Source organism: Macaca fascicularis, chromosome 2 (genome assembly GCF_037993035.2).
Source record: "Macaca fascicularis isolate 582-1 chromosome 2, T2T-MFA8v1.1".
NCBI classification, from domain to species: domain Eukaryota; kingdom Metazoa; phylum Chordata; class Mammalia; order Primates; family Cercopithecidae; genus Macaca; species Macaca fascicularis.
The window spans coordinates 101,436,020-101,454,258 of NC_088376.1; the positions used below are offsets into that span (position 1 = coordinate 101,436,020).

Below are 18,239 nucleotides of genomic sequence, written 5' to 3' on the forward strand. Positions count from 1 at the left end.
AAAAAAAGAAGTTTCAGTGCACAGTTATCAACATCAACATTGCACAAAGAAAATGAGCCTTGCAGTTTAGAACAAAGGGTAGCAAAGTATTCAATCACCAGGCAGGTTTATAATTTTGTTTTGTTTTGTTTTTTGAGATGGAGTCTCGCTCTGTAGTCCAGGCTGGAGTGCAGTGGTGGACCTCGGCTCACTGAAAGCTCCACCTCCCAGGTTCACGCCATTCTCCTGCCTCAGCCTCCTCAGTAGCTGGGACTACAGGCGCCCGCCACCACATCCGGCTAATTTTTTGTATTTTTAGTAGAGACAGGGTTTCACCGTGTTAGCCAGGATGGTCTCACTCTCCTGACCTCATGATCCGCCCGCCTCGCCTCGGGCTCCCAAAGTGCTGGGATTATGGGCATCAGCCACCGTGCCCGGCCTGTGAATTTTTTTTTTTTTTTTTAATGTTTATACTTTCCTTAATACTCTCTGGGAATAATCTCCTCTGGGACCCCTTTCTTGCCTGTTCTATGTACCTCAGCAGCACAGGAATGAAGCCTCAAAAAATATTATCTTGCTCCCTAAGTCATCAGTTTCTTTTCTGATCTAGTTCTTGGGTAATGAATGAATGTGGAAAGTAGCGAAGGTTGCCATGAAAAGCTTGGACTTTATTCTGCATATTACCAGGGCCACTGAAAGTGTATGCCTGCATTTTCAACAGGAGTGTCAGGATCCCAGCAGTAATGCTTTTCCATGGATCAGCCAGACAGGCATAACGGAAAGTTGGGAGACCAAAAAAGCCATTGACAGATTCCAGGTGAGCAATAAACCAGAATTTTAACCAACTAGACCAGCGCTGTCCTACGGAAATGTAATGGGAGCCATGTGTCAAAGTTTAAATGTTTTACTAGCCACATTTAAAAAGAACACGTGAAGTTATTATTATTTGTTTTACAGACCGGGGCCTTGCTTTGTTGCCCATGCTGGTCTCGAACTCCTTGGCTCCCTCAAGCAATCCTCCAGACTAGGCCTCACAAAGTGCTGAGATTACAGGCCTGGGCCACTGCCCTCTGCCTGAAGTTAATTTTAATAATATATTTCATATAACCCGATATATCCAAAATATAATTTCAACATATAAAAATTGAGATTTTACCTCACCAGTCTTAGATATCCAGCGTGTGGTTTATGCATACAGTACATATCAATTCCTACACTAAATTTTCAGCATTTAAAGGGAAATATGGTCCTGAAAAGAAAACAAAAGCCTGTTTAAGGAGAAAGCATTCCACACTACTTCGGTTTTTAACATAAAATAATTAAAATTAATGTATCAATTAATAAATCAATAGCCCCCGTTGGCTAGTGGCTGCCTTACTGGGTAGACCAAGTCTGGATTGTAAATACATTCAGATGTTCCATGCAAAAGCAAAGTTCCCCGCGTTAAGCTCTGGGTTCAGGGAAGCGCGGACCGGGCAGTTCTGGGCGTTTTCACCAGGTAGCGCTCAGAACACCCTCACGTGACGAGCGTCCCACCCGGAAGCGAAATCTCCTCTTCTACAGAGTTCCTCCGGCGCTTCCTCCATCCCCGGATACACAGAACCTCATCTCCTCCGGTGCTGAAGCCTGCGGCGGGGCAGGATGGGCAGGAGAGCAGAGCCGCGGAGTGTGCGGCGCCGGTGAAGAGCGGCGCGTAATTCCCGCGGCGGGATTGTTCCGCGCTCGCAGCTCCTGGACTAGCAAGCTCTGATCCCCGGCGGCTGCGTGCTTACAGGCACAGACGTAAGAGAGCCCTCGGCTTAAAGCGCTTCGCCGGGCTAGCGCCATCCCCTCGCCTTCTTCAAGGCCTTCAGGGCTGGGCCCAAGCTCCCGTCGACGGCACCCTGGGCCCAGAGCACTCGCGGGCCCCATCTCCAATGATTCAGAACTCACGTCAGTCGCTGCTGCAACCGCAAGATGTCGGAGACACGGTGGAAACGCTTATGGTGAGGGCACTGCGGGGAAGGGCAGGGGTCCGAACCGCGAGCTCTGGCAGGAGAATTCGGGGCTTTACTAAGCCTCGGCGACCCTTTTCCGCGCCCCAAGGTGCGCTCAGGGTTGAGGATGGGGCAGGAGAGGAGTTTTGACTAATGGGATTGAGAAGGGGGCGGGGAGTGAGGAGAGGCCAGGAGCTGCGGGCCAGCCAGGCGCTGCAGGGCCGATGTCCCGGTAGAGGGAGGAATTGCCGAGGCCTAGGCGGGGCGCGTGCCGGGGAGTGTGTCCGCGCGGCCCCCACAAGGTGCGAGTAGGCTGCCAGGAGTGGCGGAGGTGGGAGGGCACCCGGGCAGATTTGGGACCGTCACAAGGCCTGGTAATAGCGCTGAAGCTGAGAAGCCGTTGATGCCGCCGCAAGCTGCCCAGTATGGCTGTGCTCCCGCAGGCCGCGGCGCTAATACCTGCCGGCCAGGCGTGGCTGCACCTCTGAGTGCCAACTTTCCGGTCCGTTGGGACGGCACGTGGTCACCTGGCGACCCCACGCTTCCTCCGGCGTTCGATTGGTCGCCGTGGCCGGGCCGCCGGGCCGCTATTGGTGGAGGCGGAGGCGGGGCTGGCGGAGTGGTTGCCTGGTGGGTGGAGTCGGGATGCAGCCCGGCCTTAGACGCTGAAGGCCTGAGGCCCAGGCAGAAGCTGCGGCTCTCCCGCTAAGGTCTTGCGCCCGAGGTAGGGGCAAAATGCGACTTTTTTTTTTTTTTTTAATCCTTAAAGGCGGAGACGGCGGCAGTGGCGACTTAACGTTGACGTCTTTGAAAACCTGCTTATCTTTTTCAGGGATCTCCAGCCCTCGCCTCCAGAAGTGAATTGGACTTAGGATACTTTTATCAGGGCAGTAGGAATTGCTTGTGGATCCAGTTCGCACTCTTATGTGCTACTTATTTCCTTTGTGTGCGTATTATTGTTTTTGCCCTCTTCTTTCTCCCCTTAAAAAGAAACTACTTTTTTATTTGCCTTGAATATCCTTGAGGTGTTGTGTTTTTTTTGTTTTTTTGAGACGGAGTCCTGCCCTGTCGCCCAGGCTGGAGTGCAGTGGCGCCATCTCGGCTCAACTGCAACCTCTGACTCCCGGGTTCAAGCATTTCTCCTGTCTCAGTCTCCCAAGTTGCTGGGATTAGAGGCGTGAGCCACCACGCCTTGCTAATTTTTTTATTTTTAGTAGAGGGGGTGATGTTGGCCAGGCTGGTCTTGAACTGCTTACCTCGAGTGATCCTCCCGCCTCGGTCTCTCAAAGCGCTGGGATTACCAGTGTGAGCCACCGCGCCTGGCCTTGAGCTACTTTTTGAAAATTAAGTTCACTTGCAAAGGATGTGTGCCATTCACCATTGACAAAAATCTTAAGACCATTCAATATTACCTGTTGGAATGGTTTTTGTTGTTGTTGTTGTCTTGTCTTGTTTTTGCCTATTAGAGGTTGATCTGTACTGCTAGTATAAATAACATCTGCTCTGTGCTAATGGACTTGGAAAAGTACAAAGTAACATGTCTAATCACTGTGCTGTGAAATAAAAGATGTTAGGAAGATATTTCCTGCAATCAAGGGTGGGAAGGTGAAGGACAGCAGCAAATTTGTTTTAAAACAAATTCCACACAACACCTGTGTGAGCACTGGGGCAGCAGCCCCTAGGAGAACTGCCCAGAAACTGTAACTGCAGGTCATTCCTATGGCGTTGCTGGAGCAAGAGGCCTGGAGAGAGGTGGAGGAGATTAACCTATCCTGGGATGAGCCATGCAGGACCCACCGAGCCCTATCCTGTGGGATTGCGCTCAAAGGGAGAGCTTTAGGTTTCCTGTTAGGTGGCCAGATTCATTCTGTTGTCACTGCTGAACACCTACTGTGCACCAGGCTCCAAGGTCAGTTCTTGAGATATCACCATGAACAAGACAGGCAGGAGTTGTGACCATTCTGTCTTGGACAGGCAGTCATAAGGGAGCTGGGGACAGGTGCTGCTGCAGAAGCCGGAAGGAGAGGCACTGAACTTGGACGTGGGGGAGTTGGGGAGCTAGAGAGGAGCTAGGGCATAACTACATGTCAGTTTTCAGAGGTGAAAGTAAGGTGGAGTCCTCCAGTATGGCTGCAGAGTGTGTTAGTGGGAAGGTGAGAACACAGGCCAAAACAAAACAGTAAGCAGGAGCCCTGTGATACATGAAAGGCCTTGCAACCAGCAGTTTGGACTTTATCCTGAGAGGAATATCAACCAATTAAAGGGTGTTGGTTTGGTTGGGCTTTTTAAAATTATAATTCAATGAGTATTAATGACAAATTTGTGGGATACTCTGTAGCTCCTAATACGTTTGTCATTACTTGTATTTTTATTCCATCTTTTGTGGTTTTTTTTTTGGTCTTGTTTTTAAGCTAGTAACTTCAGATTTCACAAAACATTATCTTTCATTGAAGGGTTTTGTTCCTGAAAGCAATGTGATCAAATTTGCAGTATTAAAAGCTGACTCAGGCTGGGCACAGTGACTCACACCTGTAATGCTAACACTTTGGGAGGCAGAGGTGGGCAGATTGCTTGAGTCCAGGAGTTTGAGACCAGCCTGTGCAACATAGCGAAACCCCATCTCTACAAAAAATTATCTGGGCATGGTGACACACACCCGTAGTCCCAGCTGTTCATGAGGCTGAGGTGGGAGGATCACCTGAGCCTGAGAGGTCATGGTTGGCAGTGAGCCATGATTGTGCCACTACACTCCAGCCTAAGCATCAGAGCAAGACCTTGTCTCTAAATAAGTAAATAAATAATAAAACAAAAGATGACTCTGGCTGCAGGGTAAAGAGTGGATTAGAGGGGTCATATAGATGACAAATGAGTAAAAAAGTAATGGCAGTCACCAAGGCAGGAGATAACAGGGTTCTCAGCTGGAATGGATTGGTGGATTTGAGAGCTGTTTTGGAGGTAGAGTAAGCAAGTGTGGAGAGGCCATGTCCAAGGATAGTGCTCAGGTTTCTGGCTGGGTGGCTCGAGAAATGGCAGGGCATTCACTGGGACAGGGCACCTTGAAGGAGGAGCTGGTTGGAGGTGTGGGAGAAAAGTTCAGGTTTGGAAGTGTCATCTGAGGTGGCCGTGGGACATCTGAGTAAGTGACTGTGTGAGACTGAGCTCCAGTGAGAGGTTGAGAGTGTGGAGGGGGGTGGAAATGGAACCCCTGGAAGTGGATAAAGAGCCATGGAAGTATGGTTCATTTAAGGGAGAGGGCAGAGAAGTGGGAGGAAAACCAGGACAGCATTAATCTCTGAAGCCAAAGGAAGAGAGCATTGCAAGGAGGGAGTGATGGTGAATAGTGGAATGCCCTGAGTGGCCTAAGTGTCCTGGATTTTCACTTTAGACTGGGTGGTATGGTGAAAAGAGTATGAACTTTAAGTCCTGGCCAGTGGCTTCAATCCCTGTGACATAGGACACATTTGTAACTTCTGTGAGCTCCAGTTTAATCTGTAAAACGAGTTTAAAATACCTAGCTCATAAGATGCTGTGAGATTTTGAGGTGGTGTCTATAGAAGCCTTGCCCAGTGCTACTCTGGGAGTAGAGTTGAGGGTGGGTTGGCATAGTTGAGGTTGGAGACTGCTGCAGAGATCATTAGGATGGATCAGTGGAGGCCAGACTGGGAAGACTGAGGGCTTGGTCAGTGGGACTTGGTCATGAAGCAGCAGGCTGGTGAGTTTTATGTGTCTCTGAGGTTTCCAACCTGGATTCCTGGAGTATCCCCGTGTGGACTGGAGAAGAGGCAAGTGCAGAAGAACTGTTGACCAGGTTTCCATTTTGGACATGTTGAATTTGAGATGCCTGTGGGCCATTTGAGGGAAAACAAGGAGACATTAGCAGAGTCCGGGGAGAGGCTGACCTGGGCTGGTGATGTGGGCGTAACTAGCATGTGTGTGAAGCCTGGGTATGGGTGAGGTTACTCTGAAAGGAGATAAGAGGAGCAGTCCTATGTGAAGGGCAGGCCAAGGAGGAGAAGGAGAGAGAAACCAGAAACTGCGAGGAGAGGCACTCAGCCATATGGCATGTACCAGAGAGGCCAAGTAAGATAAGGACAGGGACAGGAATGGGGTCCTGGGGTACAGCAGGTGCTTGGTGAGCCCTCAGAGGCTGTGTTAGTGGAGGAGATTTAGCTGGATAGCAAACCGGGGGCGGGGGGGCCTGCGGAGGGACTGGCACAGAGCAAGTGGAGATGGTGTAGCATCAGGCTGGAAAGATGGACGCTTTGGAGCCTGTTGCCTGGCAGAAGAGGAGATGCCAGTGGGAGCGAGAGGCCCAGTGTGTGAAGAAACGGGGCTCATTAATGCCACGAAGTCTTGGGAGAGACTAGAAACACAGAACTCATAGGAATATTGGTTGGCAGAACAGCGGGACACCTCTTGGGGAGAGGGAGTCGATGTGGATATACAGACTTGCTGAAATATGCACACCTTACTTGGTTTTACCTGTTGTCTTATCAGACTACCCTTTGGTACTTCAGAAGTTATTGGATCGTGGTTGTAAACTCCAGTTTTTAATGACCTGACTTAGTTCCCCCCACCCTCTGCCTCCAACAGTCTTATGAGGAATTCCAGTTATAACTGGCTCCTTTGGTGGAATTTGAGATGCACTCTCTTCTCTGTTAAGCAAATACCGCAGATTACACACATTTCAGTTTCAGGTAAATAGTTATGTGATGTGTATAATGGAAACTGTATATATATTCATCTTAATGTTTTAGGGCCACAAAGTATCATTTATTTAAAAATAATAGTGCAGATGCCACTTAATAAAGGAAGAGGTCTTTGGGGATGAATTTGCCAAGCATTTTCGGAGAAGATAGCTTTTTATTTATTTATTTATTTATTTATTTATTTATTTATTTATTTTAGGGAAGGGGAAGTAAGGGGAAGAAGGTCACTGGTTGGATTTTAAGTACTTTTTCACAGTCATTTGTGATACTACTGGGTTCTAGGGGTCTACAAAGAGGATGCTGTCCTGTAATGGTAACGCCGGTGCTGGAAGCTGCATCTCCTGGAACATGCAGCTCCTGGAACACGCTTAAGGGAGATGCATTTAGTCTTTGAAGGAGTTCCACCCTTCCAGGTGGTGTCTGTAGATTAGCCAGTGTGTATGATGATTCATGGGTTGAAGGAGAGGCAGCAAAGCCAGGAGAGGCTACTGGTCTGTAGGACTGTGTGATCTGTGTAGGGCCCAGTGAGCTGGATGGTTTAAGAGAGGGGGAAAGTTTTAAATGAAGGAAATACTAGGTTCTACAGGAAGTGGCACTTAATTTTACACAGTGGTTGAGCTTAAGGTTTCATTTGCTTTGGCTTGGTCCTATAAATTGCTTTGGTCCTATAAATACCTATAGGTCTTACAGCGAAGGGAGCCTGCACATCATCAGTTCAAAGTGAAAGCACTACATTCAATTGACTTTGCTTTTGCAAACATAGGGAGATGACCAGTAACTTTTTGAGTCAGAAGAAATAGGGAAGAGCGGTCAGTGGCATGGAAATAGTTTTGCTCCCACTGAGCAATATGTGTATCAGCAATACTAAGACCAGAGATACCTCTTGCAGCCTACAGTGTCCTCAACAACATTCCAGTATTTTAAATTTCTGGCTATACTTTTCCCTTCTCCGAGGTATGAAGAAAACATGAAGCACCACCAGGTAAGTTTCGAAGAGACCATTATAAAGGAATTCGCTGATCAGGTGTGGAGAAAGGTGAGGCTCACACAGGCAGAGCTACTGACACAATATTGTCTTGTCCTGCAGTTACATCCAGTGATCAAGGCTTTCCTGTGTGGCTCCATCAGTGGGACCTGTTCTACCCTCCTTTTCCAACCTCTGGATCTCCTTAAAACACGCCTGCAAACCCTCCAGCCCTCAGATCATGGGTAGGCCCTGCATTTCACTGGGGGAGCTGATTTCAGCAACTTTTCAGACACAGGAATATCTCTACTGTGTTAAGTCAACTTCCATTCTGTTGGATGTTCAGAGAGAAACACAGGCCATGCTCAATCATATGTTCTCTGAATTGTTTTTATATTTGACATTTCTTTTTAGTTAAATGGGGTCCTTTCCTGAGCAGCTTCCTGGAATCTGCCTCAGTGACATTTACACTTTATTGTGTTAGCTTGTATTATTGTGTTATAACTAGATTGCCTGGCATTAGAGTAGCAGGGGATTTTCTGGAAATAACATCAGTATTATCTGGGTTTTTTTGTTTGTTTTTGTTTGGTTTTTGAGGCAGAGTCTCGCTCTGTTGCCCAGGTTGGAGTACAGTGGTGCGATCTCGGCTCACTGCAACCTCTGCCTCACAGGTTCAAGTGATTCTCCTGCCTCAGTCTCCCAAGTAGCTGGGATTGAGGTGCTCACCACCATACCCAGCTAATTTTTATATTTTTGGTAGAGATGGGGTTTTGCCATGTTGGCCAGGCTGGTCTCAAACTTCTGGCCTCGAGTGATCTGCCCACTTCAGCCTTCCAAAGTGCTGAGATTATAGGCATGAGCCACTGCCCCCAGCCTGTATTGTCTGTTTTGTGCCCGAATATTGAGCTCTGTGCTGTGGGAAGTATGCAAAATGTGCATAAAAAAAGGAGGTAATCCCACTCCTTGCAGTATAAATGGATAAGCAAATATGTGTGTGCCAACCTATGAACACATAGAGTATCTCCAAGGTGCATTGTAGAGATTGTTAAGTGTCCTAAAAATGAATCTATAAAGGAAGTCTTTGAGTGGGAAATTGTTTTATGAAGAAGTGATCTGAGTGATTTTTTCCTTCCTGTCTCCATTTTGTCTGCTTTCAGGTCTAGACGTGTTGGGATGTTGGCTGTACTCTTGAAGGTGGTTCGCACGGAGAGTCTTTTGGGCCTTTGGAAAGGGATGTCCCCTGTAAGCTGCCATCTGGATCTAGGTTCTCTTGCACCCACTCCTTGATAACCAGCCATTTCTCATCCACCTTACCAGCTCTTAAGAATATGTGAGAGTCAGAAGTGGTGGGAGTACCTACGTGATCTTCCTACCCATCTCTCATACTACCACTAACTTCTGTTTGAAGGCTCAGGGATATGTTGCATCTGCACATTATGCTTAGATGTGATTTATTAGGGCAGCATAGTCTCTACAGCAGAGGTACCTATTGTCCCACCTGTCAGAATGCCCTTGCCCTAATCACTTCAGTAAAAGTGGGATGGTACCTCCACACCAGCATTTCTTTGCTCAAAGGCTTTTTCTGGCCTTAGGGACCCACACCAAGGAATTAGTGCCCAGCCCAAACCCAAATCAGAAATCTATATACTGATTTCTCTATTATCCCAGTAGTGTACTTCAGAATAATTTTGTGTTTTGTTTTCAAGAGTATAGGCCAGTTATATAACTCACTGTGGGTTTCTTTGCAGTTTCTTTGTGATTAGATTTAGTTCTACATTTTTAGTAAGGAGATCACAGAAGTGATATTGATTTCCTAACCCAAAGCAGTGTGTATTTCCAAACCCACAGAGTCCTCAACCACTGAAAGACAAGAGTTGGTGTTTAAAATCCCATGTCCCTCCCCGCTCAGTTGGAGGAGTAACTCTGAGGTGTGTTCTACACTGATTCCCAGAGTTCCTCAGTGGGATTTAGTTGCCCATAGAAGTAACTGGCTTTATAACATCCTTTATTGACTGCCTTCTCTCCTGTCTTATGTCCCCCACTTCCCTATTGGTATTCCTTCCACACCTTAAACAAAGTACTTACATGCGAATCATCTTGGGGTCTTTTGGGAAAACCCAGCTAAGACAATACTTAAAGTGTTTGCTCTTTGATTTTCTTTTCTTTCTGACCTTCTCTGCAGTCCATTGTGAGATGTGTCCCTGGCGTTGGAATCTACTTTGGCACTCTCTACTCTTTGAAGCAGTATTTCTTGCGAGGCCATCCCCCAACCGCCCTGGAGTCGATCATGCTGGGGGTGGGCTCTCGCTCTGTTGCAGGGGTCTGTATGTCACCTATCACGGTAATCAAGACGCGCTATGAGGTAAGTTCAGACTGCTTTAGGGCCTCAGGATAGTTCAGCTTAGCCATTGGGCTCCTGGGGAGTGACCACCAATGTCAACTCCTGATTTGTAATCTAACATACACTCTGATGTGGTCAGCCAAGCCATATGTGAATTAGAGCCCACGGTAATGCCCCATAACCTGCAGTCTGCTTGTTCAGTGCTCAAATGGAGCGCCTCCATGTGAGTCACTGGTTCTGTGCTCTCTTTGCAGAGTGGGAAATATGGCTATGAGAGTATCTACGCTGCCCTGAGGAGCATCTATCGCAGCGAGGGGCACCGGGGCCTCTTCAGTGGCCTGACAGCAACTCTCCTTCGAGATGCGCCCTTTTCAGGAATCTACCTGATGTTTTACAACCAGACCAAAAACATAGTGCCCCATGGTAGGGATAAAGCAAGGTGTGGGGAAGAGCTATCCTTGAGCTATCAGATCCTCACCGTTTTCTCTGGGATATGGGACTATGTGTTTCTCTTAGCAGAGTGTTAGGAACTGAGCCATATCATGATTGTGTCAGGAACTGGGATGCAAAGGTGGATATGACAAACTTGATCCCTGCCGTTTGGAATTTACATCCTATTAAGGCAAACAGTATTTACACCACTATAATTTGGGGGGTGAAGATAGGGTGGGTGGGAGGGAAATAAAGCATGCTTTGCAGAGTTTCTGCAACAATACTTCCCATATTTGATCTTAAGATTGCTGGATCCCATCCAAGGCCTCTTAGATGAGAAACCTTGGGGTACAACCTAGGAATCTGTATTTTTCAAGAAGCACTTGATGTGATTCTTGTTAAAGTCTGGGAAACAGTAGTAAGTTAGGAGTTTGAAGAAAAATAATATTTTCATCTCCCTTGCTGTGTTCCCAGTTAACATAGTTTTGAGCCCTCCATTTAGGTGGAGAGGAAGGTGCCAAACTTCAGTCACTGGGGGAGGCCCACCCCACCCCACCCCACCAGTTAGGTCAGGTTGGGCTAGACATGAACAAAATTGGTGGACAGTAAACATTGACCCAAGTAGAACAAGGTATTGCTAGAAACACATCCATAGAATGAACCTGCATGCAATAAAGTGTCTGTGGATAATTTGAGCAAGGAATTGCAACCAAGGTCCTTTAATTAGGAATGCCAGAATGCCCGCCATCATGACGTGGTAACCAGCTACAGCTGGAGTGCCTTGGGAGATTTGCTGCTTCTACCCAGGCACCAGAAGGTGTAACCCTGCAGGTCAGAGCCTTATTTTGTGACAGAAAATTAAGGCGATAAGGAAGCATAGATGGGCAATTTTTAACTTCTCAATCCATCTTTAAAAATTTCTGAGGCCCATCACTCAAAATCAGAATATCAGAATACGGACTGTAGGTTAAAGAATTGGGCCACATGCCTGTAATCCCAGCACTTTGGGAGGCCGAGGTGGGCAGATCTCTTGAGGTCAGGAGTTCGAGACCAGCCTGGCCAACGTGGTGAAACCTGGTTTCTACTAAAAATACAAAAATTAGCTGGGCATGGGTGGCACATGCCTGTAATGCCAGCTGCTTGGGAGGCTGAGGCATGAGAATCGCTTGAGCCTGGGATGTGGAGGTTGCGGTGAGCTGAGATCACACCACTGCACTCCAGCACCCCAGCCTGGGTGACAAAGCGAGACTCCGTTTCAAAAAAAAAAAAAAAAAATCGATCTGGTATTTGGAAATAAACTTGCAAAAATAGCCACAAGAATAGTACAATGTACATATTTTTTTCCTGCCCTTTGAGGGTAAGTTGGAAAAGTGATGCCCTTTTACTTTTGAGTACTGCAGTGTCTATTTCCTACGAATAAGGACATCCTGTCATATAACCATCTTAGGAAACTCAGGAAGTTTAACCTAGATAATTTTTTTTTTTTTTTTTGAGACAGAGTCTTGCCCTGTCACTCAGGCTGGAGTGCAGCAATGTGATCTTGGTTCACTGCAATCTCCTTCTCCCTGGTGCAAGTGATTCTTGTGCCTCAACCTCTGGAGTAGCTGGGATTACAGGTGCATGCCACCATGCCTGGCTAATTTTGTATTTTTAGTAGAGACAGGGTTGCACCATGTTGCCCAGGCTGGTCTTGAACTCCCAGGCTCAAGTGATCCACCCGCCTCGGCCTCCCAAAGTGTTGGGATTACAGGCATGTGGCCCAATTCTTTAACCTACAGTCCGTATTCTCATTTCTCTAATTGTCCCAATAATGTACTTCGTAGTAATCCTGTGTTTTATTTTCAAGAGTATAGGCCAGTTGCATACCTCATTGTGGGTTTATCTGCAGTTTCTTCTTGATTAGATTTTTAGCAAGAGGACCACATGAGGTATGTGTATCCTCATTGCCTTATATCGGGAGGGTCATAACATCAATTTGACCTATTATGAGTGATAGTAACACTTCATCACTTGGATAAGATACTGACAGTATCTTCCCGGAAAAGTCACCTGTATTTCCCATTGTAATGTCTAAGTATCTTTGTGGGAAGATAACTTTGAATCTGTATAAACATCCTTTTTCCCACGTTTTAAAATCAGTCAATGATTCTTGCCTGAGTCAATTATTGTGATGGTGGTTTGAAAAAGGTGCTTTTCTAACTCCATCATTCCATCTACATAAATTTACTAGTTGCACCTTTAAGTTTTGAATCTGTAGCCTTATTTGAATCCAGACCTTTCTTGGTTTGGGGAAGAATTAATGGGCAACTTGCACTGACCTTTATCTGATTAATGTAAGATCCATAACCACATGTTACCTTTGTTCTATTTCAGACCAGGTGGATGCAACCCTTATTCCTATTACAAATTTCAGCTGTGGGATATTTGCTGGTATTCTGGCCTCACTGGTAACTCAACCTGCAGATGTTATCAAAACTCATATGCAGCTTTACCCACTGAAGTTTCAATGGATTGGTCAAGCAGTGACACTTATTTTCAAAGTAAGACTACAGAATAAGTACTGGTTCTTGTGGTGGTTAAGGATCTCTTTCTAGAGCAGTAGTTCTTACCTTCACTCACATTAAAATTGCCTAGAGAGCTTTAAAAAGTCCCCATGCCCAGGTTAAAATCTAGGCCAACTATATCAGAATGTCTAGGGGCATGAAACCCCAGCATATTTCTTCTTCTTTTTTTAATGTTTCCCAGTGATTTTAATATGTATGTTTTAAGGTTGAGAACCACAAAACTGATGTTTTTTTGAGGGGCAGAGACATTTACATTAGGAACTCCTGTGATATTTGTTAAACATTGCAGATTGCTGAACTCTACCCCAGACTTACTGAATCAGGAAATCGGGGTGAAATTAGTACTCTAATTGAGGACCTAGAGTACCTAGGGTAAAGTACTATTTAGTCAGAGGGTAAAAAAACCACACAAACACATTGTTTTATTCTAGCAGTTTGCTCTAATATACAGGTGTCCAGTCCTTTGACTTCCCGGGGCCACATTGGAAGAAGAATTGTCTCGGGCCACACATAAAATACACTAACACTAATGATAACTAATGAGCTAAAGAAAAAATGTCACCAAAAAAATCTTAGAATGTTTTAAGAAAGTTTACGAATTTGTGTTGGGCTGCATTCCAAGCTGTCCTGGGCCACATGCGACCTGTGGGCTGCAGGTTGAACAAGCTTGCTCTAATATAAATGGACAAATGGTATTATTGAAGATAAAAAGTATGGTAGAGGCTGGGTACGGTGGCTCATGCTGGTAATCCCAGCATTTTGGGAGGCTGAAGCAGAAGGATCCCTCGAGCCTAGGAGTTCAAAACCAGCATGGGCAATATAAGGAAACCCTATTTAAATTAAAAAAAAAAAATTACAGTAGCTGTATACTATCCATAAGCCACTGGGTTGGCTCTTTTAGAACATGTGTTGTTATCACAAAGCAGATATTCTTGCTAAAGGTAAATGTGAATTTGTGTTCTTTTTTTTTTTTTTTTTTTTTGAGATGGAGTCTGGCTCTGTCGCCCAGGCTGGAGTGCAGTGGCCGGATCTCAGCTCAAGCTCCGCCTCCCGGGTTTATGCCATTCTCCTGCCTCAGCCTCCCGAGTAGCTGGGACTACAGGTGCCCGCCACCTCGCCCGGCTAGTTTCTTTTTTGTATTTTTTAGTAGAGACGGGGTTTCACCGTGTTCGCCAGGATGGTCTCAATCTCCTGACCTCGTGATCCGCCCATCTCGGCCTCCCAAAGTGTGTGTTCTTATCTCTACATCTAAAATCATAAAGTTTTAAAATAATATTTTCTATGTGAAATTTCAAATCAACCCAGATTATGAGGGAGGAGGAAGGGGCATTTTTTCTTTAATTCATATGAAGACAGGGCCACCAAGAGCATACAGTGAATTACAAAAAGATACTCCCTCCTGATAGACAAATGACAAGAAGGCACCTTTTCCTTCAGCCTGGATCCAGGATCCCAGGCTTGGCAAGCAGGTTTCTGCCTGGATTTCATTTTCTACTTGGGGCTTAGTGCTTCTGTACAGTATACAAACTGCACAAGTACACAGCAACCCTGCATAAAGATTTTCACCTAAGAAATTCCCCTAGAGCAGGCCTAAAAAGGTAAGCCCAGCAACTACAAAAAAAAAAAAAAAAGGCTTTTGGCCAGGTGCGGTAGCGCACGCCTGTAATCCCAGCACTTTGGGAGGTTTAGGTGGGCAGATTACAAGGTCAGGAGTTTGAGACCAGCCTGGCCAATATGGTGAAAACTCCATCTCAACTAAAAATACAAAAATTAGCCGGGCGTGGTGGTAGGCGCCTATAGTCCCGGCTACTCGGAAGGCTGAGGTAGGAGAATTGCTTGAACCCGGAAGACAGAGGTTGCAGTGAGCTGAGTTCACGCCACTGCACTCCAGCCTGGGCGACAGAGCAAGACTCTGTCTCAAAAAAAAAAAAAAAAAAACCACTTTTAAGTTCTTTGGTTGTGTTCTTGGACCCATTATTCTTACTTTGGGCATAAAGTTTAGAAACTAAGTCTTAAACATGGGGTAACAGAGACCCTCACTCTGATACCAAGTGGATAATTAATTGTATTGCTACTTCGCTTCTAGAGTTTTGACATTTATTTTCACCATAGGACTATGGACTACGTGGCTTCTTCCAAGGTGGCATCCCCCGAGCCCTCCGCAGAACTCTAATGGCAGCAATGGCGTGGACAGTGTATGAAGAGATGATGGCCAAGATGGGCCTGAAGTCCTGACCAACAGAGGACTGGGAAAGGGTGAAATCTATTGCCCTGCTTGGTTTCTGCCAAGGGCTGCTGCTGCTGCTTACTGTTCTGCAGTAAGATGACGTCCTACCTGGAAAGCCAGGCAGAAATTGTATTGCCTTTGCCTTCGGTAATCCCTTTAAGGAGAAAATATATGGACCTGATTTGAGCCTTCAGAATCTCCAAAAGAGATGTCACCAATACATAGAGCACACTGGGGTGTTAGGAGAGACCTCTGCATACCCTGAGAGGCTACTTGGAAAGGCATTTTCCCAGGAGAGCTCTGTCGGGTGGCTGCACTTCAGCCCCGCACCTACACCACAGTGTCTCCTTGGGTATGTTCTTGGGCAAGGAATCTCAAAGCCAGAGAAGCTGTAAGCTGCCTGCCGGGCCTGAGGAGCTCCAGCCAGGGAAGACTGGATGTGAGGAGACAAGTCACTGTCACCAGGTCACAGAATGACTGAGGTGATGGTAGGATGAGAGGAACAGATGCCCTTCTTTAATTGGTTCTCAATCAACTTCTCAGAGGCTCTGGAGAATGGGACAGTGGCTTTCTAGCCTCTGAATGTCCAGATAAAATTTTTTGGTCTTGGCCCCTGTACTATTTTACCTCTAAATTCTGGCATTTTTTTCCCCCTGCAATTAAAGTGTTTTACTTTATTTATTGAACTTTATCATTGAAAGCTGTTTGGAAAACCTAAAAGGTGTTGTCACCGTTCTTTTTTCTTTACCTGTGCCTTGTAAAAATGGACTGAACCCTTTTCTAAAATAAAATAGTTCTAGGGTGGCTGGTTCTTGACCTATGTAGGTCCCTGAAACCTAATTTCTTTTAAGAAAAAAACAGCTTTACTGAATGATGCGACCACTACTAAAAATCACTTTAAGAACATTTTTATTCCCCAAACAGATCTCTCATGCCATTTGTAATTAATCCTCATTCCCAGCCTCAGGCCGCCACTAATAAGCTTTCTGTCTTCATAAATTTGCCTTTTCTGGATACTTCATATAAATGCAGTCTGTAGGACACGCGTGGTGGCTCAAGCCTGTAACCCCAGCACTCTGGGAGGCGAAAGCAGGTGGATCACATGAGGTCAGGAGTTCAAGACCAGCCTGCCCAACATGGTGAAACCTCGTCTCTACTAAAAATACAAAAATTAGCTGGACGTGGTGGCACGTGCCTGTAATCCCAGCTACTTAGGAGGCTGAGGCATGAGAATCACTTGAATCCAGGAGGCAGAGGTTGCAGTGAGCTGAAATCATGCCACTGCACTCCAGCCTGGATGACAGAGTGAGACCCTGTCACCTGGATGACAAAGTGACTATACCATTTTCCATTCTTAGCCACAGTATATGAGAGTTCCAGTTTCTCCACATCCTTGTCAACACTTGTTATTATCTCTTTTATAGCTATTCTTATTGTGTACTCAAATCTTTTCTTTAAAATTCAGGAAAGATGGCCAGGCACGGTGGCTCCTGCCTGTAATTCCAACATTTTGGGAGGCTGAGGCAGGCAGATTACTTGAGGCCAGGAGTTCAACATCAGCCTGGCCAAAACAGCAAAACCCCATCTCTACTAAAAATACAAAAATTAGCTGGGCATCATGGGGCACACCTGTAATCCCAGCTACTCAGGAGGCTGAGGCAGGAGAATCACTTGAACCCAGGAGACGCAGGTTGCAGATCACGCCACTGCCCTCCAGTCTGGATGACAGCATGAGACTCTCTATCAGGGGAAAAAAAAACCCAGGAAACAGCCATTACTTTATACAAGAAGCAGAAGTTGGGGGGATATTTAGTCTTGTGGTTAAGAACATGGGCTCTAATCCATGCAGCCCAGGTTGAAAGCTCTTCGCTCTCCACTATTTAGGCATGGCACTGAAATTGCCTAGGAAATGGGGTTTTGCGGGTTTTTTAGGGGGCGGGGAACAAAGTGTGGTTCTGTTGCCCAGGCTGGAGTGCAATGGTGCAATCTCAGCTGACTGCAACCTCCGCTCCTGGGTTCAAGCAATTCTCTCACCTCAGCCTTCTGAGTAGCTGGAACTACAGGTACGCACCACCACGCTGGGTTAATTTTTTGTATTTTTTGTAGAGATGGGGTTTCACCATGCTGGCCAGGCTGGTCTTAAACTCCTGACCTCAAGTGATCCACCCACCTCAGCCTCCCAAAGTGCTGGGATTACAGGTGTGAGCCAGTGCCCCCAGCCGGAAATAGGGTTAGTAATGTTTACTGCCTCAGGTGGTGGTGAGGGTTAATGAATAAATGTTTCTGAAATGTGGTATTAGCTTCATAGGACAGCCACAACAAATTGCCACAGTCTGAATGGTTTATAACTCTCAATCTGGAGGCCAGAAGTCTGAAATCAACGTGTCAGCAGCATTGCACCTCTGAAGGCTCAAGAGGAGTCATGCTTTGCCTGTTGCACCTTCTAGTGGTGGCTGGCATTCCTTGGCTTGTAAATATATCACTCCAATCTCTGCCTCTGTCTTCACATGCCTTTTCCCTTGTGTATGTTTCTATGTCCAAATTTCTCTCTTAAGGACACTAGGTATTGGCTTAGGACTCATCCTAATCCAGTATGACTTCATTTTAATTTGATTACATCTGTTAGACCCTATTTCCAAATAGGGTCACATTTGCAGGTATTAGGGGTTAGAACACCAATATATTTTTTGGGGGGACACGATTCAACCCATAACACAGATTAAGTTGATGTATAAGTTAAAATCAGTTTATACTTTAGGTTTTAGGTTAAAACACCATATTTAAAATAGTAATTTGGGTAGAGGTATGGGAAAGGATGAAGCAGGGTCCTAAGCTTATAGTGGCACACAAGCCTCCAATGCTGTGACCTGTGTGTTGTGAGGCCTCGTGCTGTAGGAAGCAGGGGAGGTCAGGATGGGAAAGGAGAGAAGGGAGGACAGTTGGATGGAGTGGCTGCTTCCTAAGAACTTAGACTCTAGAGCAGGTGTTCCATGTCCCTTGCCTCCTCAGCCTCGTTTGACTCTCATCCTGAGTGCAGGGAACCTAAT

At 46.1% G+C, this 18,239-nt stretch overlaps 1 protein-coding gene across 13 annotated transcripts; it reads left to right on the plus strand.

The window, feature by feature from the left end:
• The first annotated feature begins 1,540 nt into the window (after positions 1 to 1,540).
• SLC25A38 (solute carrier family 25 member 38) lies at positions 1,541 to 15,912 on the plus strand. Of its 13 annotated transcripts, XM_065540379.2 has the most exons (9): positions 5,955 to 6,035; positions 6,549 to 6,652; positions 7,619 to 7,646; positions 7,752 to 7,873; positions 8,786 to 8,870; positions 9,811 to 9,990; positions 10,224 to 10,392; positions 12,775 to 12,941; positions 15,078 to 15,912. In XM_065540379.2, the coding sequence occupies exons 3-9, from the start codon at positions 7,632 to 7,634 to the stop codon at positions 15,198 to 15,200; spliced, it is 861 nt and encodes a 286-aa protein (XP_065396451.1). In that variant the 5' UTR covers positions 5,955 to 6,035; positions 6,549 to 6,652; positions 7,619 to 7,631; the 3' UTR covers positions 15,201 to 15,912. The 13 variants fall into 13 exon arrangements, 11 of the variants coding, with proteins under 11 accessions (XP_073887852.1, XP_005546771.2, XP_005546770.1 ...); XM_074031751.1 differs by lacking the exons at positions 5,955 to 6,035; positions 6,549 to 6,652; positions 7,619 to 7,646 and adding exons at positions 1,541 to 1,964; positions 2,788 to 2,901 and having other exon boundaries at positions 8,786 to 8,958; XM_005546714.5 differs by lacking the exons at positions 5,955 to 6,035; positions 6,549 to 6,652; positions 7,619 to 7,646 and adding exons at positions 1,541 to 1,964; positions 2,788 to 2,901 and having other exon boundaries at positions 10,224 to 10,408.
• Positions 15,913 to 18,239: the final 2,327 nt, after the last annotated feature.